General features: G+C 40.1%; 1 protein-coding gene across 3 annotated transcripts; it reads left to right on the plus strand.

Annotated features, from left to right (window-relative positions):
• Positions 1–1254: 1254 nt before the first annotated feature.
• On the plus strand, positions 1255–24007 carry stk38a (serine/threonine kinase 38a). Of its 3 annotated transcripts, none has more exons than XM_042002859.1 (14): positions 1255–1329; positions 3355–3492; positions 6494–6545; positions 6765–6887; positions 8473–8556; positions 8631–8754; positions 10090–10244; positions 13774–13885; positions 15229–15290; positions 18044–18161; positions 18251–18374; positions 18487–18582; positions 21626–21720; positions 21815–24007. In XM_042002859.1, the coding sequence occupies exons 2-14, from the start codon at positions 3362–3364 to the stop codon at positions 21949–21951; spliced, it is 1413 nt and encodes a 470-aa protein (XP_041858793.1). In that variant the 5' UTR covers positions 1255–1329; positions 3355–3361; the 3' UTR covers positions 21952–24007. The 3 variants fall into 3 exon arrangements, with proteins under 3 accessions (XP_041858793.1, XP_041858795.1, XP_041858794.1); XM_042002861.1 differs by having other exon boundaries at positions 13774–13876; XM_042002860.1 differs by lacking the exon at positions 1255–1329 and adding an exon at positions 1799–1821.
• Positions 24008–24938: the final 931 nt, after the last annotated feature.

Raw genomic sequence — 24938 nt, forward strand, 5'->3', positions numbered from 1 at the left:
CCATGCATTTTAGCTGACTTAATCTACTTTAAATATTTGTATTAATGCTACATTCTTTATATTTCTGAACTACTCTGTTGCAGTCAAATAAAATGGTTAACTTGCTAATAGTTAATTAAATGGAACTAGCCACAGCGCCACAAACACAGTTTATTGAGAATGATTTTTCAGTGGTTTTATTTTTAATTTAAAAAAAATCAGATGTAACAAAAAGTCATTTCATTAAAAAGCTGAACTTTCTTACTTTGTAATAAATAAATAAATAAATAAAATCTACTGTAAATAACTTTTAGTTAACATTCCCCTTTTTTTAGAGGAAACACTGTGGAATAAAAAAAAAGAATTGCATTAACTTTCTTCTTTGTTGTAGCTGCTTTGGTGTTTATGAAACGTAACTAATAAAAAAGAAAAAAATGTTCTTCATAAATAGTTCTCTCCATAAATCTAAACTCAGACTGACAGACATGTATTGAGAGCCTGAGCCTTGTCTAGGAGTTGATCTGTCTTTGAATGCTCTTTGTTCTGTGATGCATCATCCTGAAAAACTAGCTCAGCATCACCGAACCTCCTTTTGATTGATGGAGTTAGAAATAGGGAGGGGAGGGGGAATCAATGTCCATCTGGGTGCCTCCTCTTATCCATAACCTGACATTAACCCCATGTCATGTGTTTGTTTTCTTCTGACATTTTATGCTCCACTGCGCCAGAATCAAGCCAAAGATCCAGCATCATCTCCTTGTCCAATCCTGATTGATGATTCATCACTGAATAACTATCGTCTACAGTCCATTCTTCTAGTTAACTCAAATTTTTGACTCCAGTTTCTTTTAGTTTGCTTTAACTACTTTTGTTGATCATTTTCTGTTATATCAGACTTTTTGAGTTTTTGTCGGTCTTACTTGGTCGACCCTGCACCGACACCCCAAAACCTTCCGATTTTTGTTTTTAGACACAGCTGCCTGGGAGCAACAACATCTTTTGCCACAATCATTTGTCTGTCTATGGTAAATGGTCTGTATTTACAGCGTTTTTATTGTACCCAAAGCGCTTTACATCATACATCACATTCACGCACTGATTTCGGAATCTACTTTCCTTAAATAGCTTGATGTGATTTTTTTAACTGAACAACAATTTCGCTTATTTTTAGCCATATTTTCCACAGCAAAATGTTCGGTTACGTAAATAAATAAATAAGACTTTGTCCTTTTAAATTCATGATGGGGCCGATCTGAGCCACTAGGTGTCTGCTGAGGTCATAACCATGGTGATGCAACGCCCACAGTAAAGTAGAGCAAGAGACGGACAGACACCGCACCTTCGATCAAGGTAAGCGAACAAAGACTAACTAAAACAAGACCAAACTAAGAACTAAAAATTAATATGTCAAACCTCTTCGCTTGTTAAGTGTTGAATGTGGTGAGATGGGACTGCTCTCCACTTCATAGTGCTATTTTTAAACAAACGGCTTAAGCTACAAACAAGTAGCTAACGGTTACTAGCTAACTTTCGCTTAGCTATTTGCTTGAAGAACTTCAAGTTGTGGAGGTAGCGGTGATGAAAACCGAAAACTTCCGGTATGTGCTATGAAAATAATGTGTTACTTCCGAATACGATAAGAGAGAGGACCTTTCCTAATCAAGTTTATTTTATTTTGGAGACACTTTCCGGTACTTATATAATCTTCCATTATCCTACTTGACGCAGCCAGGAACTTTAATAGCTAACTAGCTAGCTAACTGATGTTAGCAGGTTAAGGTATTTGTTTACGATGTTGTAAAGTCAGTGGAAACTGCGGAAATCTAAAAATTTCATCTATAAGTAAGATGGGATCATGCTAAAATGCCACAAATGGTTGCTAAAATCGATATTTGTGTAAACTGATGTACTTTTTAGAAAAGTGTTTGGGGCACGTATGATTACGTTGAGACAGAAACTAGCTACGTGTTTTTCGGACTAGCTGGTTCAGTTTTAGCGATGAGTAAAACTGGCTGAATAAAAAAAAATAAAAATAAAAAAAACTAAACAGGTCTCTTCCCAAGTTAATTGAACTTTATACATAACACTTTGTACATAACCATGCGTCATTTTAACAAGTTCCAAGTTTCGTATTACGTTAATGTTCCGGCCTTCGTATTAGAAAAATTACTTTACTAAAGTTTTAGGCCAGTTCAAGATTTTTTATTTTTTTATTTTTTTTTTGTGGCTTATCTGACATTTAACTGATGGGAACTATTGCCCAAGTATGTTATGTTTTCCATATATAACTTTCAACTATAGTATTGTTAAAATTTACAGGAGAACTACTGAAAGGTTTGCAGGATCAGCTGTGTTTATAGTACTTTATGTTGCCATATTCTGCATTTTAGCCTTCATAGTGTCTGAGCAGTGAAATAGCTGTAACTGGTCAACTATTATTCCACTAACCAGCCCTCCAAATGTCAAATTTACTTCACAGGTATGAAGGGCATTGCCTGTTCACTTTGTGCAAATAACAAATATAATATTAGCAGACGCTGCAATTAATTTGTAAGACTGTGTTTCATAAGCATGTTTCTGATTGAAGTCTAGAAATATTTGGAAGGCCAGGTTGCATCTGAACCCAATTTATCTCTCAAAGAGGATTTTGGTGTCAGTGCTTGTGTAAGTCATATTTCTTAATGCCTCTGTAATGGTGTTCATATTGTTTGCAACAATGCTGTGTTCAGACAGCCGTTTTCCTTCCTTTTTTGTTGGGTAGCAGTCACCTCATTTCACAGTTCTAATTTTTAAGACACTGTTCAGTGTTTTCATTTTTGACTCAAACCAATTATCATGATTTTTAACTTTTTTTGCACCATCCTCCCAGACTTTCCTGGAAATTAAACTGGTCCTTTTTTTCTTATCTGTTATCATCCTTAAGATTGATTTTAAAGATTAATTTAACATCTCATAGATGAACAGATGATCACTTGCTTATTTAATGTAGGAAATGAACTGGATTAGCTGCTTGCTGTTGTACATTTCCAGTGTTCTCCTGTGTGGCTGAAAGTAAACACCAGACAAAATAAAGCTACCTCTGCAACAAAGTATTTTAGTAATGGAAACAAGTCTGACACAAAATGTTTGTTGCTTTAGATCACGCAGGTTATGTAGCTGAGGAAATTAACCTCAGCAGCTTCTGCAGCTATATAATCAGAGTCGGTGCCATTTAAGATGGCTCATTTTGTCCTGCAGTGTTAGCGGCACTAAGCACTATGTTCAAATAAATTCTGCCCACTGCATGTAACCTCATACTTAAATGTATTTAGGTATTACTTTAATGTGTAGGTTCCAAAGATTCCTCTGCTTACTTCAGTCTTTGCATCTTTCCAGGCAAAGTATGGCGATGACTGGCCAGAGCTCATGCTCCTCTATGAGTAACCATACCAAGGAGCGGGTCACCATGGCCAAAGTGACCCTGGAGAACTTCTACAGTAACCTCATTGCCCAGCATGAGGAGAGAGAGATGAGGTAAAATCCACAAGTTTCAGCACTAGTTTTGTTATATATTGTATTAACAGAGCTGGATCTGGAAAATTATTGTTGCTTTTTTCTATAAGCTGCTAATGTCACAGTTCATGAAGGCAAGACACGGACCAAAACGTAGGACAAACAGGTGGGAGGTCGGCAGGTTCTGGCACTAAACAAAGAAAACCATTGAGAATTTATAGTGAAGAAGCTAATCATTAACACAGAGCAGTTTGTGGTATTTGGCTAACCGAATGCAGGTGTGCAGCTTGAGCAGAAAGCAGAATTAACTGAGAACAAGGGAACAAATGGGGGAAATAAAACAAGAATACAGGACATGAAACAAAGATTTCACATGAGCTAAAACAAGCCACCACAGAAACGGACACACCCATGAGTATGCTTTTCATCAGGATGTGGCTTATGTCATCATTAAGTTAAGGCCAGGCCACTTCCTGTTTTGACAAGTTGCATCACAGTATACTCGTCACTATCCTTAAAGACACACTATGCAACTTTCCCACCTTAAAACTGGCCTGTCTTTCCTGGCTCGTTTAATGGCAGAGTGACATCTATTATGCACATTTCTGGAGCTGTTGCTGTCTAGCAGCATCCCGGTTCTGAGAAAACGTCCTTTCCAGCTTTATGCACCACAGCAGCAACCGGATATAAACAAATGGGCCATTTTGAACGTGCTCCCTGGCTGATTCAGCAAAGAAACACAAGAAGATATTATCAGAGGAAGAAAGGAAAAGAAAGAAAGGGACAGAGCAAAAGATAAGCCAAGAGTCAACATCAGACTGACTTTTACCGCCTTGACAGATCCCAGAGTACAAGTAGGATGCAAGATGGATGCCAAATTAGCAGTTCTTAAGGGGCATTTCACTGAGAAAATCTGCCCAAGTTCAATAGTGCATTTTTAATGGTTCAATGTTCATATAAGTTCATTTCCCCTCTTTTTAACTGCAAATTCCAGATGATGTTGATAAAACGATTAGGGTGCACTAAATCTGTGCGTGTTTGTTTTGAGGATTAAAAAAAGGCACCAGGATACAGTTATGTTGTTAATGACATCAACATTTAAAGAAAGGTGTTTATGTCTTTGAAACTCTGGCAGCTTGAAACAGAGTTTCTGTGTAAAGAGCCTCACCTGGGACTTAAAAGTGTGTGCTACATGAGTAGAGGTTAATAATAAAGGTTTGTAGTTTGTGGTTCATAGATTATCGGTTAGGAAAATGATCTTTGCTTATGCTGGCCGTGTGACACAGATTGCTTTGGGCTCAATCTCTGGTTCAGTGAGCACATTTTCATGACATTAGGAGAAAAAAAGGCTGTACCAAGCAGACTTTTTTTTTTCATATATACAGTATCTCATCCTCACACTTTTGCTAATATTTATTATATCTTTTCATGGGACAAAACTAGAGAAATTAAACTCTGACATACAGAATATCAAAGTTTAGTTTTTATAGTTTGGTGTCCTGTATGCCAAAGTTTCATTTCTATCATGTTGTCCCATGAAAAGATATAATTAAATATTTGCAAAAATGCGAGGGGTGTACTCACTTCTGTGAGATACTGTACTAGTCTGAATGAAATTAAAGTCCTCAAACCAGATGAAAACACTTGAATACTGCAGTTTAGAGTTTGATTAAATTTGAATGCACCATACTAGACACGGGTCTTGGCGCTCCACTCATGCACCACTGTTCCATCATTTTGTATCTTTTATTAAATCTGTGAAATGGATTTTAATGCAGCTGAATTGTTAACACAGCTGCTCTTATTCACATTATCTCTTTGTTTTATCAGATGACTAAACACGTTATAAACTGAGTAAAACTTAGTCCGTTAAAACTTTGTTCTCAGGAAATATGGATTTTTATCATCACAATATTATCTGACAAACACATCGTTTCTGATCCGTGCCTTGAATTTTCACGCATTTACTGCACGGTAAGGAAGAAGCAGCAGAATGTCGAACATTTCCTCACACGGTCAACACCATCAGCGTGTCGGAAATACTCTTGTACATGTATACTGGTGTTGCTCCAGTGAGTTGATCGAGTGGTAACCGTAGCTTGACTAACCCGTACATGTAACCGCACTGTCTGTGAATTCATTCATGAGCACATTTTTTTGTTAGTGCACATGTAAATTGAGAAAAAGCATATTTATTTATATGCTAATTAGTCTATGCTTGGTTGTCTTTATGAGAAAATGGGACTTTTGCCTGAGCCTTTTATGTCTGGTAAGGATGATGAATTTTGTTTTGATTTACAGCATATAGAGGACAACACAAATAAGACATAACTGTTTTGTACAAGGGCATAGAAATAATTTTTTTTACATGAGTAGCTCAGCTCATATGGGGGATATTTCATATAAGAAAGTGTAAATGAAGCAAGAAAAGGGGGAGATTAATAATAACCATAATGTTAATAATAACCACAAGTGTTTCCACTTTGACTGCAGCTACTATCGCAGCCATCACATTTACTATCATGTCGTTAATAAAAAAAAAAAAAGTATGATAATAATAATCACAACAATAACAACAACTACTGTAATGGTGGTAGTAATAACAATAATAAATGCGGTCACATACCAAGAGGTACCCAAAGTGCTGCACAGGTAAAATAATACAAAATAAAACCTCAAACGACAATAAAATAAACAAACAATAATCATCAATGTTGTTGATGATGATGATGATAATCTGGTGAAAGCTGTATTGTTGAAGATTAGACATACTTCACACACACTGGTGTTAATTTGACTTCATGCTTAACTGTGGTACGTATCCTGGCTGAGAAGATGGAGGCTGATAAGCTACAGATTCAGCTAAAACTCACACAAACCTCCAGCATAAAATGTCCTATTTGCAGCAGTTAATAGGCTGAACAGTTGAATCACACTTTCTGAACACATAATGAGCTTTATGGGATGTATTTGGCTTTGCTGGAGCTATATAGCAACACTAATGATCATATTATGTTTACAGACAGCAAAAGTTGGAGAAAGTGATGGATCAGGAGGGACTGGCAGACGAAGAGGTGAGCGACCGGGAGAATCCTGTCTCTGATGGAATCTTAGATCTCACAGGACGTGCAGAAAATAGACAAATCGTCATCATATCTTCATCTAATTCAGGATTTTCTTTGAGAGATTCTGCAGATGAATGTATTGTGGTGCAGCTCTTTTGAGTTGGTATTTTTAAGAGTAGAAGACAGCTGCTGTTTGAACATTAAGTAAATGCCGTCTGTACCCTACAGAAACGTATCCGGCGTTCCGAGCATGCGAGGAAAGAGACAGAGTTTCTGCGTTTAAAACGCACTCGACTGGGGCTGGAGGACTTCGAGTCGCTGAAGGTGATTGGCCGAGGAGCCTTTGGAGAGGTAAAAACCCGTCACATCATTCCTGGGAATGTAGTTTTCTTTAGTCATTCATTCAAAGACACTAATCTTTTATTTAACGGAAACATTATTGTACACCATTTAAGGAAGGATAATCCCGGGTGCAGGAAATGAAAAAGTGCATGAGTCTGCCTGAAAATATCTCAGAACTTAAAGTGATTCAGATGGAAAAAGCAAATATCTGAGATTCCTTTCACATGCTTTGACAAACGCTTCATTTTCCATTCAGTATTCTTCTGTTTCAGACATTTTATTTAGTGCTGTACCAACATGTAAAATCTGGGATTTTTCACTTTGTTTCTCTTCAGAGTAAAATACCGTTTCCCAGGGGGAGCCTAAACATTTGCATACTCTGTGATATCTGAATACACAGGCACTATTAACCCTTTAAAATCTGTCATAGAAATGGGCCTCCTGTGGCTACGCTGTTATTTTTATTCCTTAGTGGAGTCATTTTCCGGAATATACTCAAGTTTTTCATATTTCTTGATCTGTGAAACTCCAGCTAAAAGATTATGAAAGTCAGTAAGAAATAATAACTTATAAAAGTGTTGAAATTATGCCATAAATATAAAAAATACACAAATCTGACCTTTTTTTTTTAAATCACATTTTGCAAAATAAATACACAAAACTTTCTACATGTACAAAACAAAGAAACAGATTTTTTTACTCTGTACGAGTTACTGCAACAGTTTCTCTTTTTTGTTTTTGAGACTTTTAGAAGTAAAACAGTGTTTTTATTGATTCATTAATTTCAGCTACAAAGCAACTGAAATATATACATCAGCATTTTTTCTCCACTGTGGTGTCATTTGATGGAGTATTTGTAATGCTTTATATCCATATAATATGTATAATGGAAACAAAAAAGTTACGGAGCATTGAAATATAAACTTACATTCAGATGTTTTCCTTTTTCATGAAACTAGTTGGGGTTAGTGTTACTTAATATACAAAAATATTAAACAATTATAAATGCAGATGATGATAATAATAATAATAAAAATAATAATAGTTGTTTGAAATAGATTTTTTATTCTTGAAGCTATGTTTTACGCACGGGTTTATTGTGTAAATACTGTATGTACAGTAAGTTGACAACCACTCCCTCATCTCCTCCGCCGAGTATTTCCTCAGTGCCATCGACTCCAGATGTGCAGGAAAAAACAGGGAACGATGCTGTGACTCATCTAACCTACACTAATGTAAACTAAGCTAAAAACTACTGATGTGCTAAAACAAACTATGCTAAGCTGCTGAACTTTCTACTGAAAACCCTGGTAAAACTATCTAAAACACACTATAAACTACAGAATAAAGTATTTTCTTCATTCCTCAACCACTCTGATAATCACTGCTGCTCCTACTGGCTCGCCACTTCTTGGTGCCACCATGTGTTTATGTTGTCGCTGCGCCCTGCACGTAGCATAACGTAAAGTCATGATCGACTCATCACAATGTGACGTCTTGAAAGGCAGAATGTTGAGATGAATGATTTGATCATTGTCCTTTGGCAGCCTTTGTTGGAGTTAATATGAAAGCTGTTTTTTTTTTTTTTTTGTAGGTTCGTCTGGTGCAGAAGAAAGACACTGGTCATGTCTACGCCATGAAAATCCTCCGTAAAGCTGACATGCTGGAGAAGGAGCAGGTGAAGCAACAAAAAGCACGTCTTCAGACACACTTTCAGTTGGTGGACATCTTTAAGCCTGTCTGTCCCTGCAGGTCGGCCATATCAGAGCTGAGCGGGACATCCTGGTTGAAGCTGACAGCCTGTGGGTCGTCAAAATGTTCTACAGCTTCCAGGATAAGATGAACCTCTACCTCATTATGGAGTTTCTTCCAGGAGGTAAGACCTTCTAAGGGAGGTACATCTTGAAACTGTCCTTCACTGCTCACCTCTTCTTGCTATTTTTTATCTCTAGTCACTCGTGACAGACGGTGGAGATCCTCTGTTAGCACCACAGGGCACAAACACTTTGCTCCACTAGCTCTGTCCCATTTTTATTTATTTTTTCGTCCTGGTGTAAATTTCTAGTAACATCTTCTATACTTCTTTGTCTGAACAAGGTAAAGCTGAAATATAATCCCCACTATAGGGTCCTTTACTGTTACGCATAATGCCCTGTGACTTTAACAACAGTGGCTCCGAGTTTAATGATGGTTTTTTTTTTCTTATTTTCTAATATTATGAAAACAAAAGACATTGTGAGTCTTTTGAATATAACAACACTGCTCGCTTCATTAGCTACACCTCTTCAACTACTTTTTAACACAAATATCTGATCAGCCAATCACATGGCAGCAACTCAGTACGTTTAGTCATGTAGAGATGGTGAAGACGACTTGATAAAGTCCAAACTGAGGCTACAATTCAGATGGTAGGATCAGAATTGAATGGAAACATCATGAAAACATGGATCCACCCTGCCTTGGATTAGCGCTTCAATGAGTCCACTGGACTCCAACGTCCTCCACAGCCACCAGATCTCAGTCCAGTAGAGCAGCTTTGGGATGTGGTGGAACGGGAGATTCTCATCATGGATGCAGCCGACAAACCTGCAGCAGCTGTGTGATGCTGTCATGTTAATATGGAGAAAACCTCAGAGGAAGGTTTCCACCACCAGGAATTGAGGCAGTTCTGGAGGGAAAAGGAGGTCCAACCCACACCTGATAAAGTGGCTGATATAGAAATTACCAGTGTTTACATAATAACTTATTCAAGGCATCTTAATGTGGGTTTCTTTAGTAAAGAAAAAATGATGCAGCTTTTTCAAAAGAGGAAAGAACACTGTGATTTTTTGTTGTTTTTAAATGTGTAAGTAAAGTTTTAATATAGGGGTTTTTTATTGGATTAAATAGAAATGAAGATGAGTTTCAGTGATCAAAGCAACATTTCGTATTAGACATTTACTCTTATTTTTTCTTTCTCCCTTTCTTTTAACACAAATATTCTTTGCTGTTAATTTCCTGATTTTGCTGGTCTGTCTTGTTTTTGTGGAACACGTAGAAACAGCTGCAGGTCCGTTATCGTCACCATAGAGGGTTTGTTGCGTTTTACTTTCTTGAATTTGCTTCTAACTTTTAATGTTTGGTTTTATTACCACTTCCAGTGTTTTATTGTGAAAAAGAGTCTACTTGGTCCATCATGCTCGGCGCTAACATGACTGCTGTTGTGGTGCAGGAGACATGATGACCCTGCTAATGAAGAAGGACACTTTGACAGAGGAGGCCACTCAGTTCTACATAGCAGAGACGGTGCTGGCCATCGACTCCATCCACCAGCTGGGTTTCATCCACAGAGACATCAAACCGGACAACCTGCTGCTGGACTCCAGGGTGGGTCATGGCTCTAAACCTTCTCCATCAGCTTTTTATTTGACCTGCATGTTTTTCAGAGCAAGTCGTCGTGTCTGTGTCGTGTCTGCATGAGCTCGCTGGAGCTCTTCTGTAACACACAGCAGTCTTGCTTTGTTGGACTTTGTCACCTTTAACATGGTGAAAGTCTAAACTGTTTTGTAAATATTAACACTGTTGAACATTTCCTACACCTTGTGTTTTTTTCCCGTTTTCATGGTGCTTGAAGTGCAGCGGCGACAAGCTCAGGTGTTGTGTTCAGGTGCAGACATGTTGAAAATGATATTGTTTTAAGCTCCCTTCCATGTTGTACCTCACAAATGCGGCTTTCTTGAAGTAGAACTTGGTAATAAGTTTGTGTAACAGCTGCACATCATGTCACTAAGCCCTGACAGTACTACAGGACAATCTCTGGAAAGAAAATGGCTTCTCTTGGTGCTTGTGATGTGATCTGCTAGAATCAAACGTGTCTGAATGAAAGAAGCAGCATGTCTTTGGACGGTGGGAGGAAGCCGGAGTACCCGGAGAGAACCCACGCATACACAGGGAGAACATGCAAACTCCACACAGAAAGGCCACCGCCCCCCAGGTTCTAACCTCCCCCCAGCCGAGGCTCGAACCGGCGACCTTCTTGCTGTGAGGGTGTGGTGCTAACCACCACACCAGTGTGTCTGTTTGATGATAGGGATTTTTGAAATCCTTAACGTCTGAGCATGACAGGAGGACAGGACACACTAAATTTTCTTCCAGATTTAACCCCAACTCCCCTGCGGAGGAAACTTCAGCCGCTTGTATTAACGATCTCGTTCTTTCATCACTACCCACAGCTCCTGACCACAGGTTACCGTAGGTCACCTGCAGCCCCTCCCTCACATGTAAAGTACACATGTGATCATCAGTTGTAGAAAATGATGGGACCAAACTGTTTGACGAATACTCCCGAACATCTCTGTTTTTCACCTGTAAAAAAGGTCTGAACTTCTCTTTCTTGGGCCTGTTGTGAAACATCTAAGAGGAATAGGTGTTCGTTCCAGAGATTGAAGTTTTCCAGAGTCCAAGTTGACCGTCCTTCCCTCAGAGTGCTGCCCGTCATGTTTGCTGTCTCAGAAAAATGTCACAGTCCGATATTTGATTTTAATAGATTTTTTTCCTCTCTTAAAAGCATATTAAACTTATTAAAAACAATATTAAACTTAAAGCTTTTGCAAGGAAAATGTGTTTATTTATTTATTATGTATGAATGACAGCAAGAAAAGTAAAAAGCATCATAACTTTTCCACCGTATGAACGGCTTCTTGCATAGAGAGATGCAACATCACTGCATCCGAGATCTCTTTCCATCTGGATCCTTATCATACGGGATCCACTGCGGAAGTAATTCCCTGATGTTGGTCGTCTCTTAGCCAGAGTTTATGGGCTGAAGTTGTCTTATGGATCTCGTAGCGAGCAGCATTTCTCACTGCGGTCATGTGCAGCTAAATTCCAGGCGTGAGTGTCGGCTCACTTCACTGTAAATCTGTTGGAGCCTCCAGAAAAACACCGTTCTGGTGCGGAGGGAGGGCTGAGCCTGCTGCTAACTATGGAAGCCCAAGGAGAGCGTTTGTGGTGCTTATAAAAGAGAAAAAAACATCCAGACTTTCATAAAAATAAATTGTCAAGCAGAAAATTCAATTCATTGATTGTATGGATTAATCACCCAGCCCTGGTGTTTTTCCTTCACGGGTCTAATGCACTCTCATTGCTGGTGTCTTACAACAAATCCTCCTCTAAACTATCTAACATGTTAGATTTTGGTCAGAGGCTGGGATGTACAGTGGGGCAACAAAGTATTTAGTCAGCCACCAATTGTGCAAGTTCTCCCACTTAAAAAGATGAGAGAGGCCTGTAATTTTCATCATAGGTAACCCTCCACTATGAGAGACAAAATGAGAAAAAAATCCAGAAAATCACATTATCTGATTTTTTTTTTTTAAAGAATTTATTGATAAATTCCTCGGTAAAATAAATATTTGGTCACCTACAAACAAGTAAGATTTCTGGCTCTCACAGACCTGTAACTTCTTCTTACAGAGGCTCCTCTCTCCTCCACTCGTTACCTGTATTAATGGCCCCCGTTTGAACTCGTTACCAGTATAAAAGACACCTGTCCACAACCTCAAACGGTCAGACTCCAAACTCCACTATGGCCAAGACCAAAGAGCTTTTAAAAGACACCAGAAACAAGATGGTAGACCTGCACCAGGCTGGGAAGACTGAATCTGCAGTAGATGAGCAGCTTGGTGTGAAGAAATCAACTGTGGGAGCAATTATTAGAAAATGGAAGACATACAAGACCACTGATAATCTCCCTCCATCTCGGGCTCCACGCAAGACCTCACCCCGTGGGGTCAGAATGATCACGAAACGGTGAGCAAAACTCCCACACGGGAGGACCTAGTGAATGACCTGCAGAAGCTGGGACCAAAGTACCAAAGGCTACCATCAGTAACACACTACGCTGCCAGGGACTCAGACCCTGCAGGACCACACGGGTCCCCCTGCTAAAGCCAGACGTCGGTATTTGGGACATTTTTTAACTAAAATCCACCATCTGAAGGTTACCAGGTTCTTCTTAACGGCAGGTATCAGCTGATGTTACGACAGTATGAGAAGTTTATTGTGAGAAAGTTCAGACGGTAGATTTTATCCAGACTTTTACTCCTGATGTGCTGTGGCTGTCTCTGTTACTGGTTTGGGTTTGTCTGAATGAAGACATGAAGATAATTTAGTAAATGTGACTGATGTCTGAGGGCTGGAACTCATGCATGTCTGAAAACACCTAGAATAGCTGTGTAAACATCACCTGTAACTACTCAGCCTCTCCTGTGTGGTTACATCACACTGGCCACGTTTACATGAGTTTTAATTCCCCTTAATCCAGAATAAAAATGAAATCCTCGTTAAAATAACTTTAACATCTGATTCTGAATGAAAATGGCCATTCTGAGTTAAACTTAAATCTGAATGGAGTGGTTGGTTTATTCTGATTATAAATGTGAGTTGAAGAATTCCTCGATCATGTAAACGTTTGTTCTGCTTTAAATGAACTCCGGTCGTTCTGAGCATGCTCGTTCCCTCGTCCTGTCGCCATGACGATATGGTCCTCTACCTCCCTTCTTCTCCTCAGCTGACCAACGTGAAGCAGTCTGCTGGTGTCGAGCTGCTGCTTCAAAACTAGAATCACCATCAGAGTGAAAAGGGTTCTTTTTATGTGGTCTTCCATGTTGTAGACGGAACGAAAAGAAGCAGGAAGTGGAGTTTGTTTTCTTACGGTAAATACGTCACGTCTGCCCCTGTCCAATCAGATCCCTTCCCACCCCTCAGATATAAAGCCGATTAAACAAGTTTTCCATGTAAACTTAAATTCAGAATTACTATTTCCATGTAAACGCAAAATGAACTATTGGAGGTGTTAAACCATCTTATTTGCTGTGATTCTAGCAGCTGTAATGGCGTGTTTTTGTGTTTGCAGGGTCACGTGAAGCTTTCTGACTTCGGTTTGTGCACGGGGCTGAAGAGGGCCCATCGTACGGAGTTCTACAAAAACCTGAACCACAGCCTGCCCAGTGACCTCAGTAAGCAAAGTCAGGCAACACCTTCCATTTATTCTAAATGTGGTTTGCATGCAGCCTCAAACACTCGCGTCCGAGCATGCCTGCTTGTCATTTTGTGTTTTGTGTGCGATTGTAACTAATCCTTGTACAACTGCTTTTATATGAAATAATGAAGCAACGATTCCATGATGTGGTGTTTTATGTTGACATTTCAAGCCTGGTCAGTGCATTGTGTGAGTCTCATGTGACTTTATTTACATAGATATATTTTATTTCATTATTCCTGCAGCACCTTCACACCGAGGATGAAATGAACCAGTTTACAGTGCAGTATTTACACACATGCATTTCATGCTTCATTGCTGAATTGCATTTTAAGCTTGTTTTGATTATTCATTTATTCATTTAGATTCTTTTGTGTGGATAGTGTTGCTTGCAGTGAAACATTAATGGTAGTTTAAAACATTTCAAGTGTTACTGCAGGTTCATTTCAATCTGTCATCATTTTCTAAATAATTCATTCATCCTCACGAGGTGACAGTTATGGCGTCTGTATAGCAGCCGTTTCTGTACGGCCGGCAGATACATCAGCAAAGCTTTTCTTTCTTTCTTTCTTTGGTTGTTTCTGGAATAAATAGTTTGTCACTTGTCCAGGAGAAGAACAGCAAGCTCAACACCAACTTAGACCAATGTAGCTGCAGTTTATGTCTAAAACTCCAAACAAACCTTGACAGTGGATCTACGGAGGCTGATAGAGGACATATTTTTGTTTTTAGTGCTTTGCAGGGTTTGCTGCTCTTGCCTGTGATGGAATCACAAGTTTTCTTTTAGCCTTTTTTTGTTAGAGGATCAGTTTGTTTTTACTACGGCCCTTCAACACGGCTGTTTGGACACATTATCCCTGCAGAGTGGAGGAGCAGGTCTAAGGACAGGAATGTGATATTTGACCGGATTGAATCAGGGAGTCCTCCCTCTGAAGCAGGGTGCACATCTTCATTTGTTTCTTCATTTGAATGACCGGCTTCTTAAAAGACCTGTGATTGGCCAGGCTCCTAAAGCAGGTTTGAGGTTTGCAGATCCTGAAGACGGAGCAGAGAGGAGATGCAGACCATTTAGATTACAAGAGTTAACGGGATGCTGAACGGTTACTGTGGAAGCTTTGCTAAATGATGCTCCAAAATGAGTCTGTTTTTAAAAATGATGTTTATTGTATAGTATTTAAGAATGTAATTTTCTTCTCTATCTTTTGACATGTTGACTGGTTTAGTGTTTTCTGTTGTGACCTGCTGCTTTTATAAAAATATATAAAGTTTACTTTGAGCCTCAAACCTTTTTAGATCATCCTCTAATACAAAGCTTTATTTTTTGCACAGCCTTTCAGAACATGAACTCTAAGAGGAAAGCAGAGACCTGGAAGAGGAACCGGAGGCAGCTGGTACGTCTGAACATTTACATTGTGTTTTTCTGGAAGGGTCTTTTTGTGTTGGTAATCTACATTATTATTATTTTTATTTATTCTACTTTTATTTAAGCCAGAAGTCCCATTTAGATGAAAAATGTCTTTTATAACAGAGACCTGACCAAGACAGAAGCCGTACAAAATCAACTGTATGAAATAATCAACTGTATAAAACACACAACAGAAATGAGCATAAATCAAAAGACAGCTGTAAACTTTTCAGTAGAAGCCGGGACATGTCCTCCTCCAGTTCTTTAAGATACTGTTCAAATCATTCCTGGACATGAGTGATTAGCTGTGGTGGTTGGAGATTGCTGTATTTTCCAGATCATAAGTCACACTTTTTTTCCCATAGTTTGGCTGGTCCTGTGACTTATAGTCAGGTGTGACTTATATGTAATTTAACATGTTAAATGTTATTTCATACTGGCTGACATGAACCACGGAGTAAACGTTAGCGTCTACAGCCACTAGAGGGCGCTCTAGGCTTGCTGCTCCTGTACTACTGAAAAAAAAATGTACTTAAAGACAACTGAGAAAGACTGAACACAAACAATATGCCCTCAAAAAGAAAATCTTATACAGCAGATTCCAAACTGCAGGTAGTAAAATACGCAGCTGAAAACGATGATGGAGCAGCAGTTGGTGCAGTTGTTCAGAAACGACGCAGAGGATGAAGAATTCAATGGAATCAGTGATGTGAAATGAGATCAGGAGCTTGGGTAACCTTCTTGTTGGAGTCACTGGTTTAACTTCGTTACCTTAAGTTAGCCTGTTCAGCCTCCCAGGTATGTTCTTTATGCTAACATGAAGCTGAAGTTCTGGGTTTCTGCTACATAAATGATCATCGTCACGGCAAAATAAAATCAGAGTGAAACTGTACTCAGGAAGTGTGATACTGCTGATGTAGACACCATCTACGTCAACATTGTACAATGGCCATGTTGATGTAGTTGGTGTCATTTTGATAGTCATGACACCTGGTTTTTGGGGGGGGGGGGGGTCTGTGTTTTTATGTACAATGAACAACTGACCTGGTTATTTCAATTTAAACATTTTCCCACTTTCTTAGCACCTCAATCAGCTGTTCATTAAGTTAAGAAGGAGACTAGTTCCTGTTTAGCCTGTTGTTCCGTGTGCTGTTGTGTAGTTGAATAACTTGCCTTTCTAGATCAAATGTTTGTTCTTGGTCTTGGATTGTATTAAGTAAATTTCTAAATAAATGTGACTTATAGTCCAGTGCGACTTATATTCTGGAAAATACGTTAGTCCATGACTTTGGTTCATGAATTTATGAAGATCATATGAATAACACAAATTTGTCCAGGAACAATTAACTGTAAGAAGTGAGCATCACACCCCTGCTTTAAATGAGCAGACAAACTGGTCCACTTTTCTAGGGCTGCTTGATTATGGGAAAAATTATATTAACAATTATTTTGATTGAAATTGAGATCTTGATTATTCAACATGATCAGAGATAGAGTGCGGCGGGGGTGGTGTCAGTGTGACATTTGAAGTGTTATCTGTGGTAATACCGTTTCGTTCCACCAGGTCCCACGTAGCTATTGTTTGTCTCAGACCAGCAGTTATATTCTGCTCGGTGTGATCTGGAAAAAACGAATCTGGAGACATTTTGTTTTCAGGTTGAAATCCGCGTCAATAAAATGTAGCACGACATTTATAACCGGCTCTATGATGCGGCTTGACCACAGGTCCGTAGCGGTGGCGAAACATTGGACTGTAGCCACGTCCTTCACACCACCCTCACCAAGGCAGAAGAGACTCTCCACTAACATGGAGATGAGATGGTCGTGATGCCGTTTGTCCAACTTGTCTTGATGAGTTTCTTAAGTCCGGGTTGTTCACTGTGTTAATTGAGAAAAAAGTTCTGTTTATAACGTTTGTCTCTCTGTGTCTCTGGAAGCTGGTGGATTATTTAGTCCCAACTCACAAAAATTGAACATTTTTCTGTTTTCCGTCTGCGACATTTCACATGCATGAATGTCGCCTGTCGCTTGGCTGGAGGAGGGCAGCGATTTTCACCTCATCGTGGAAGTTTCATATAAAATGATGGAGAAGGAGCCACGTCGCCTCCCATGTGTCCAGCCATTTATCCTCCTTATTTATGAAGCTTCTGATTGTTTTCCAGCCTTACATTTAGATTATCACCAGGTGTCTAGAAACAAAGTTATTATGAGTGCCATTTTAAAAATCCGAATTTGGCATTTTCTCAATCCATGAAGGGCGTGGGACGGGACAGTTAGGGTGTGGATATGGTTTGTAGGCTGGAATCTTGTTGCGTTTCCACAGCCAACTGTAACCTTACTTGAGACGATTGTCAAACTCCATCCTTTCGGGTCGGTTATATTGGTGCCCGACGGAAGACTCCGAATAAAGTAGGACGGTTTGGGTCGGATATTAGGGTACCCTTCCCAGTTTTCGTGTGTGGAAACAGGGCTTTTAGCAACTAGCCTACTGAATCCAGGAGATTAAACAAACATCTTAGAAAGTGGTAAAAGTTGTAAAAGGCTTTTACAAACAGTGACTGTCAGCTTTTATACTCAGTTGTTGAGCACAACCATCTCTACTCGCCAGTGGTGTCCCCCAGGGTTCAGTCCTGGGGCCACTTCTCTTTATGATTTACTTCCCCTCTGCTTTCTGTTTGACAAGTGTGTTTTCTCATTGTCTTTCCATTGTTCCTCTCCTCCCCTTCCCCCATCTGTCAGGCTTTTTCCACAGTGGGAACACCAGACTACATCGCTCCAGAGGTCTTTATGCAAACTGGATACAACAAGCTCTGTGATTGGTGGAGTCTGGGTGTCATCATGTATGAGATGCTGATAGGTAATAACAGGCAGATGTGGTGAAACAGCATCCAGCTCATTTACCTTCAGAGGTTTTTCTAAACCCCTGGCTGTCCTCACGGTCTGCAGGTTACCCTCCGTTCTGCTCAGAGACGCCTCAGGAGACGTACAGGAAAGTGATGAACTGGCGAGAGACGCTTATTTTTCCTCCAGAAGTGCCAATATCAGAGAAGGCCAAAGAACTCATCCTCAGGCAGGAACAGCTCTGTTCACATTTATCCCTCGCAGTCATCATAACTGACTGAAAGTAAGTTTTCAGTCCAGAATAACATTAAATTTTAGGTTTTAATTTTGTCTGTTTTAAGGTTTTGCTGTGAGGAGGAACACCGGATCGGTGCCGTAGGGGTGGAGGACATCAAGTCCAATCCTTTCTTTGAAGGGGTGGACTACGACCACATCAGGTGAGGACGGTTTGTCTCGGGTAACGGATACTTTCAGTTTAGTTTAGTTTTATTTACTATCTTTGGCAGGAAGAGGAGCATGTGGCGTTTAAAGATTTGTTTGGTCGTAGTTTTCTCCCAGCATGTCTTTAGTCTTTGTTGTTAGCACATCAGACTGTTGGTGTAACAGTTTAAGTCAGACTTTGACTTCTCGCCGCTGCTGTACCCCATCGTGTTTTCCTTTTGGTTTCCGCTCATGTTGTGAAGACAAAATAAATCAGATATACGCAGCTACATGCATGAAGACGTCAGAGTATTGTTGAGAAATCTGCGTGTTATTCCAACTTCTCATAATCCACTGACAGTAATCTGATATCAGATTTTGCTGTGTACATGACCACTTGAATGATCTGATAAAACCAGAAAGCAGCTAACGGGTGTGCATGTAAACGGGCGCTGATAACACACAGCACTTATTTTTTCTCATATTTATAAAACGGCTGCAACTCATCGATCACTGAATCAGTGGGAGATGATACGAGTAGTGGAGCTGTGCTCTGTTCAGGGTCGTCTCACCACAAGATGCTGCGTTCAGGAACCAGTACAGAACAATTTCTGTTTGATTTGATGAGTTTATTTCAAGGTTCTGCTCTGCCTCACATGCTCCAGTTTTACCACTGCAGAATTGTGCTACACACCCTACACGGTAGGGGTGTAACGATACGCCGAAATCACAGCTCAGTAAGGACCTTCGTTTGAAGGTGACGGTTCGGATCTTTTTGCAGTAAGGGAACAAATGCAAAACATGTTCCTGTTTAACTTTAGTGTAAACGGACCATTTTTAAAGACATTAAAAATGAAACCAAAGACAAAAGAAAACTGCAGTAAATTCTCTATTAAAAGATTCTTAAATAAATAAAGATTTGGCATGAAGACCGCCCACCCCAGTGAGTTCAAATGAGCACGCATTTCCATATAGTCTGTTTCAAATTAAAAACCCTTCAACCATTTTACATGTTTTATTTACCTTACAGTATTTATCGGTCAAGATAAAAGTTGTCAGAACATATAAACATAAGGAAGTCCTTTCTTGCGGCGTACAAACTTTATTTAAACCAAACACCGTTGCAGGCTAAGACTTGAGGCTTTGTATCAAAGACACGTCACACTAAACCAGCGTCCTTGTCACGATGTTTTATTTTTCTTTATCCATATCATCATCTTAAGAAGCAGGCACTTACTTCCATTGATGTTGTTCCAGATGTGCAAGGATGTATAAAACAGTGCTTTTAGACTTTAATGGTATAGACAATGACGGTGACGGTTAATAGAAAATTTCTCCTCTAGCTCACCCTGCTTCCATGCTGCAGGCCCAAAACCGACACAGGTGAGCGTAACCATTAATGAAGATAACACACCCACGGTGCCACCCACAATCACCGGTGACGCCACCATGCATGTGCACACATGCATTATATGGGGGAAATAAATAACCCGACATATGGCTCCTACATCCTTTTTTATGGTTCTTTAAAATAGAAACTAAACGCGTTAGGGGAAGAAAGGGCTTCATACTTTCCGTAGTGGTCCTGAACGTATCCGTTAGCGCTGTTAGCTGCCTGTCAGCAGCTCTGGAAAGCTGTGGAGACTCGCGGCAGGTTGTGGCAGCTGCTGGAAGTTGCTGCTGCTACGATTTGAGCTGCCGTCTGTCACCAGATGAGGATCAGCAGGTAAAGAATAAAGCCCGGTGTTACTTTTACACCCCTCAAAAACACCGTCCCATTGCAGGAGTATTTCATCAGAAACTCTGAAAGAGTAGAAGTCTGAAACTAGCAGATCTACACCAGATAAGTTCACATCCCCTCATATGCATTGGTGGGCGTGGTTTTCTATTCCTGCAAGGTGAAGACCTGTCTGTCTGCATCTGGAGGGAGGGGCTGTTGGGGTTTTTACATTTTGTCGTGATGTAGAGAAGCACCAAGTTTTTAAAGTATAGATGGTTTTCATCACAATTAAGTAATACAATGTTATTTACGGCTCAGAAAACACATTTTTGGTTTTTTTTGGTGCACTACCCCTTTAAATACAAATCTAACCTCACAGGAAAAAAAAGGGGAAAAACATCAGAAGAAAAGATGAGCGCTAGTAGCGGTGCTGGTGTCAGGGATGTCGTAGCGCCGGTACCGTTACCAAGCTGCCCAAATAAAAGTTTTAGGCTAACAGGCTCAGAAAATATCCATGACTTGAACATAACGCATGATTTAACGTCCGGCATGATGCCGTTTCAGCAGCTGTAAGAAAAACAGAGGCGCACCTGCAGTTTGAAGAAGAAATGAGGTTTCTTAAAACTTTATGGCTTTATAGGACAAAACTACAGAGCCAGGAAAAATAAAATAGGAAGAACAGTTATGTCGTGGTCATACGTTAAGTCGTGGAACGAGATCATTAAGTTGTGGCCGCCGTTAGTTAAACACACATTTATGTGCAGTTATCATTTAATTTGGTTGTATTTTAATGTTGAGAGTAATTATAGAATAGTTACTGAGGTTTAAGAATGCGTAGCCCTGAGTTTAATGTTTTCTATGGATGCCACCAAACGGTTTCAGTACTAAATGAAGTGGCTAATGCATATTTTTAAATTGATGATGGGGTATCCTTCTAGAAACACCAGGATATGGTAGCTACATGAATGAAAAGGTCTGCCAGAAACACACCGAGCTATTACAGGTTCACCTGTGAAAGATTTAGCTGAGCTAAAGGTCCTGTTTTCCTAATAATAGATGAATCCACCACAAGTAGCACCAAGATACTCAGATTATAATCTACGTTTAATTTACTGCATCAGTTTTATAAAAAAGAGAAAAAGAAAAAAGCAGACTACAACTGGAGCTGATAATACTTCCTAAACAGGCGTAAATCTGTTACCGTGGAAACAAGAGGCTCAAACTCAACAAAACTTTTGTGTTTTTACTGTCTCAGTGTGGTGTAAACGGGGCTTAAATCCTGTCTGAATTACACTCATACTTGCTTAGTATGCTGATTAGTTTGCTGATATGTTCTGCAGAGAGAGACCTGCAGCCATTCCCATCAACATCAAAAGCATCGACGACACCTCCAACTTTGATGAATTCCCGGATTCTGATATTCTCACACCAACAGGTACATCTCCCCTCTCTGGTTGTCGCTTTATGTTGCTCCTCCTCCTCCGTTACGTCTGAAATGATTGTGCTCCTCTTTTTGCTTCCTTCTGCAGCCACCCAGGTGTCCAACCACACCGAGGCTGATCTGAAGAACAAGGACTGGGTCTTCATCAACTACACCTACAAACGCTTCGAGGGCCTGACTGCTCGAGGAGCCATACCGTCCTACATGAAGTCAGGGAAGAGATGAGCAGCAACCCCGAGCGAGGCGTCCGGTCCCTGCTGTGAGCGATGAGGCGCTCCGTTTGACCCGGGGTTCATCTTCATCCGTTGCTTTCTGTAGGAACTTTGTTTCTGCTGCCTTCACTGTACTTCTTCTGAGGGTACTTCTCCACTTTCTGCTCACACAGTGACACTGAACTGGGACTACAGTGATTCTCTCCGCTGGTTTTTTCACCAGTGGATGCAGGCGGACGTCTTCTCTCCTGATAACCAGCATCATGTACATTCCCTTTCAGTAAACCAGCACCGGTCTGTTGGATCTACCAAGGGCTCTTCTTCCAAAACACAACAGCTTTTCTTTGTCCTGTTCGGACTTGTTTTGACTTCTCAGATCAAACGTTGCATTAAGTTTTTCACTTGACGTGAATCAGGTGCTCTTCAGGGACTTTGTCCAAATGTTTCCTGTTGTTTCCTCTGAGGCTTCTCTGAAGTGCTGCTGGCTTCCTAAGGTGACCGAACCAAAGACTGAAAGATGTTTCTGCTTCATCTCCATCACGCAACTTTTTCTAACGTGGAGTTTGTACTTTTTATACATTTAAAATTTGCACGATTTGCTCTTTACGAGTGTGAAAATAGGAGAATTCAGCATTTTGTGGAACAAACACAAGTCTTGTTACATTTCCATGAGGACACGTGTTTGTTGAAGTGGCTTCAGCACCTTAACTGATGTGGATGAGGCTTCCAGCTGGTTAGATTGTTGAGTTCAGGGTTGATCGGACGGCTTTTTAAATGATCGTTTCATCTGAGTTTTACCAGAAAAATGAGTCTGTGTCCAAAGTGAATTCCCCAAATTACTTTTTCTTTTGTCCAAGCATCAGTTTAAACCTACAGCATGTTAAAGAGATCTTTTATTTTCTTGAAGTGGGTTTTTATGTAGTAAAAATGACCAGTTCCTGTCTTTCCTGAGGGCTTGGTCTCAGAACAGCAGTTTTATTTTGCTTCGGCCTTCAGCTGTTGGACGTAAAACAGCAGCCAGGTTGTAGAAGATGTAAGAAAAGGTGAACGGAAACTGTAAACAGGTTTTTAGAATGAGGGGGAAAATGGTTCAAGGTTTCTTTTTGGCTTATGGTGCGTCGGCAAAGATGTGAATCACCAGCTGTTTCTGATCCGACTGGATATGAAATATCCCAGATATTCCTGAGGATGAAGTTTCTCCATTTTCCTGCTGTGGACGTCCACCATTGATGCTTTATATTCATTTAGCTTTATTTAATAGTGGAACAACTATTCTGCTGAATAAATCCAGTAACAGCGCCACCTCTACCGCCCCCTCTGGTGGCTAGCGGTATTGACTTTATTTTCCTGCTTCAGGTTTCTTTCGCTAACGAGTGGAAATCTGGCTACTAATTAATTTTAAGTACTTCACACAAGCCCACTAAAAAAGGAAGCATCCCTTTAAATGAAGTCTTTACATAAAATATATAATTTGCAAGCTTTGAACCAACAAATATTTCTAAGTTCTATAAAGATAACATTCTTATTTTAAAATTACAGTTAGGATTAAAATACCTTTTGTTCTTCTGTTTGGTTTTGACTTTAGGAGCATTTTTATGATGTCCTGACCTGCAAGTTTAATTAGATAACAATCAGAACAGTTTGTTGGTTTGTTTTTTGCAGTTTTTTTCTCTCCATCTATCAAACAGGAACCAGACTGGACCAGTTAGTGTCTCCTAACAAAGCACCCACCTTAAACCAGCCGGAATCGGACATTAACCCTGAATCGTTCAGATCAGCAGGAACGGTGCTGCTGGGTGGAATAAAGAAATAAATTGAGGATCATCAGACACTGTTTGGGGAAAAATTTTTTTACCACCTGCACATGATTGTAGACGTGGAAATGTACCTGGAGGCCTGGCTGCAGCGTCAGCCTCCTGCTCGCAGCGCTGCATCACCGAGGTTCATCACAGCGTTTAATCCCCGAGTGTGTGCAGCCGTCTTTTACCACCACGCTGTCGGCTCCGAATATGTTAATGTGTGGTTGTGTTTTTTTTTTTTTTTTTTTTTTTTAAAGTTTCACAAAGCAGCAAACAAGATCCAGTGTGTGTTTTTTCACTTAGAGGCACAAAGCTCCACCATTTCCAGTGAACACAATATCAAAAATGCTGTAATTTAACATGAATGTAAATGAAGTTTATGCAGGTGTGGAGAAGGTGTTTTATTGTTTAACCACAGTAGTTTCAAAATGCTGTTGCTGTAAATGAAGCCTGGACCATGCATGTTTGTCCTGTCACATGAGGTGGGATGTAACTGTGGAAGCCTGTTTCTGCCAGGACGACATGAGGAGCTTTTATCATTACTTTTTATAATATGGAAAGTTGCTTTTTCAGCTTTCTTTTAGAATCAAAGTGACGCCCAGAATTGACAAAACTCTCACGATGACAATCTGATGTCCTCACAGCTCTATAATAATAATTGTGAGCAACAGCTTCAGTTTTATCTTTGATGTCTTTGGTTTTTATCTCTAATTTCCATCCCTGTCCTGCAGAAACGTCTTCCCTGACAGCGGCGTCTGAGGGATGTCTTGTGTGTAATAGAGTGTGTGCAGGTAGTGTGTAGATGAAGCACATTATACCACTTTTATTTCTTCCTTCTGTGGCACAAGTCATTTTTATTTTAAACTCTGCTGTTAATGATGAGCTCTGGTTTCACTCTTAAACCAAACAGCAGACGGCAGGCTTAAACTTGCTGATGCCATGTGTGAGTGAGAGGATGCGATGGTGTGTGTGCATGCTGTTTGTAGCACGTGTGTGCTCTGATGGGAGGGGAGGGGCTTTGGGAAGGTGGGTGTGTGTTATTTAAACCACTGTTCTCTGTAGCGTATGCCTGATGTATTTTCTGCTATTTGACATGAATTGTTCTGCACTTAAAGTGTCGCGTCCTCATTTGCAGCATGTTGCAGTCTATTAGCGGGGAGGTGCAGGAAGCTCCGCCTACAGGGTTCTTATAGGAACGTAT

Source organism: Melanotaenia boesemani, chromosome 13, assembly GCF_017639745.1.
Source record: "Melanotaenia boesemani isolate fMelBoe1 chromosome 13, fMelBoe1.pri, whole genome shotgun sequence".
Taxonomy (NCBI): Eukaryota; Metazoa; Chordata; class Actinopteri; order Atheriniformes; family Melanotaeniidae; genus Melanotaenia; species Melanotaenia boesemani.

What these genes read in the sequence shown, in the direction of transcription:
- stk38a (XM_042002859.1), top strand. Translation starts at nt 3,362, where the DNA reads ATGGCGATGACTGGCCAGAGCTCATGCTCCTCTATGAGTAACCATACC. An exon ending in ACATGCTGGAGAAGGAGCAG is followed by an intron (nt 8,557 to 8,630) that starts GTGAAGCAACAA and finishes CTGTCCCTGCAG; the next exon opens with GTCGGCCATATCAGAGCTGA. An exon ending in CAGTGACCTCAGTAAGCAAA is followed by an intron (nt 13,886 to 15,228) that starts GTCAGGCAACAC and finishes TTTTTTGCACAG; the next exon opens with CCTTTCAGAACATGAACTCT.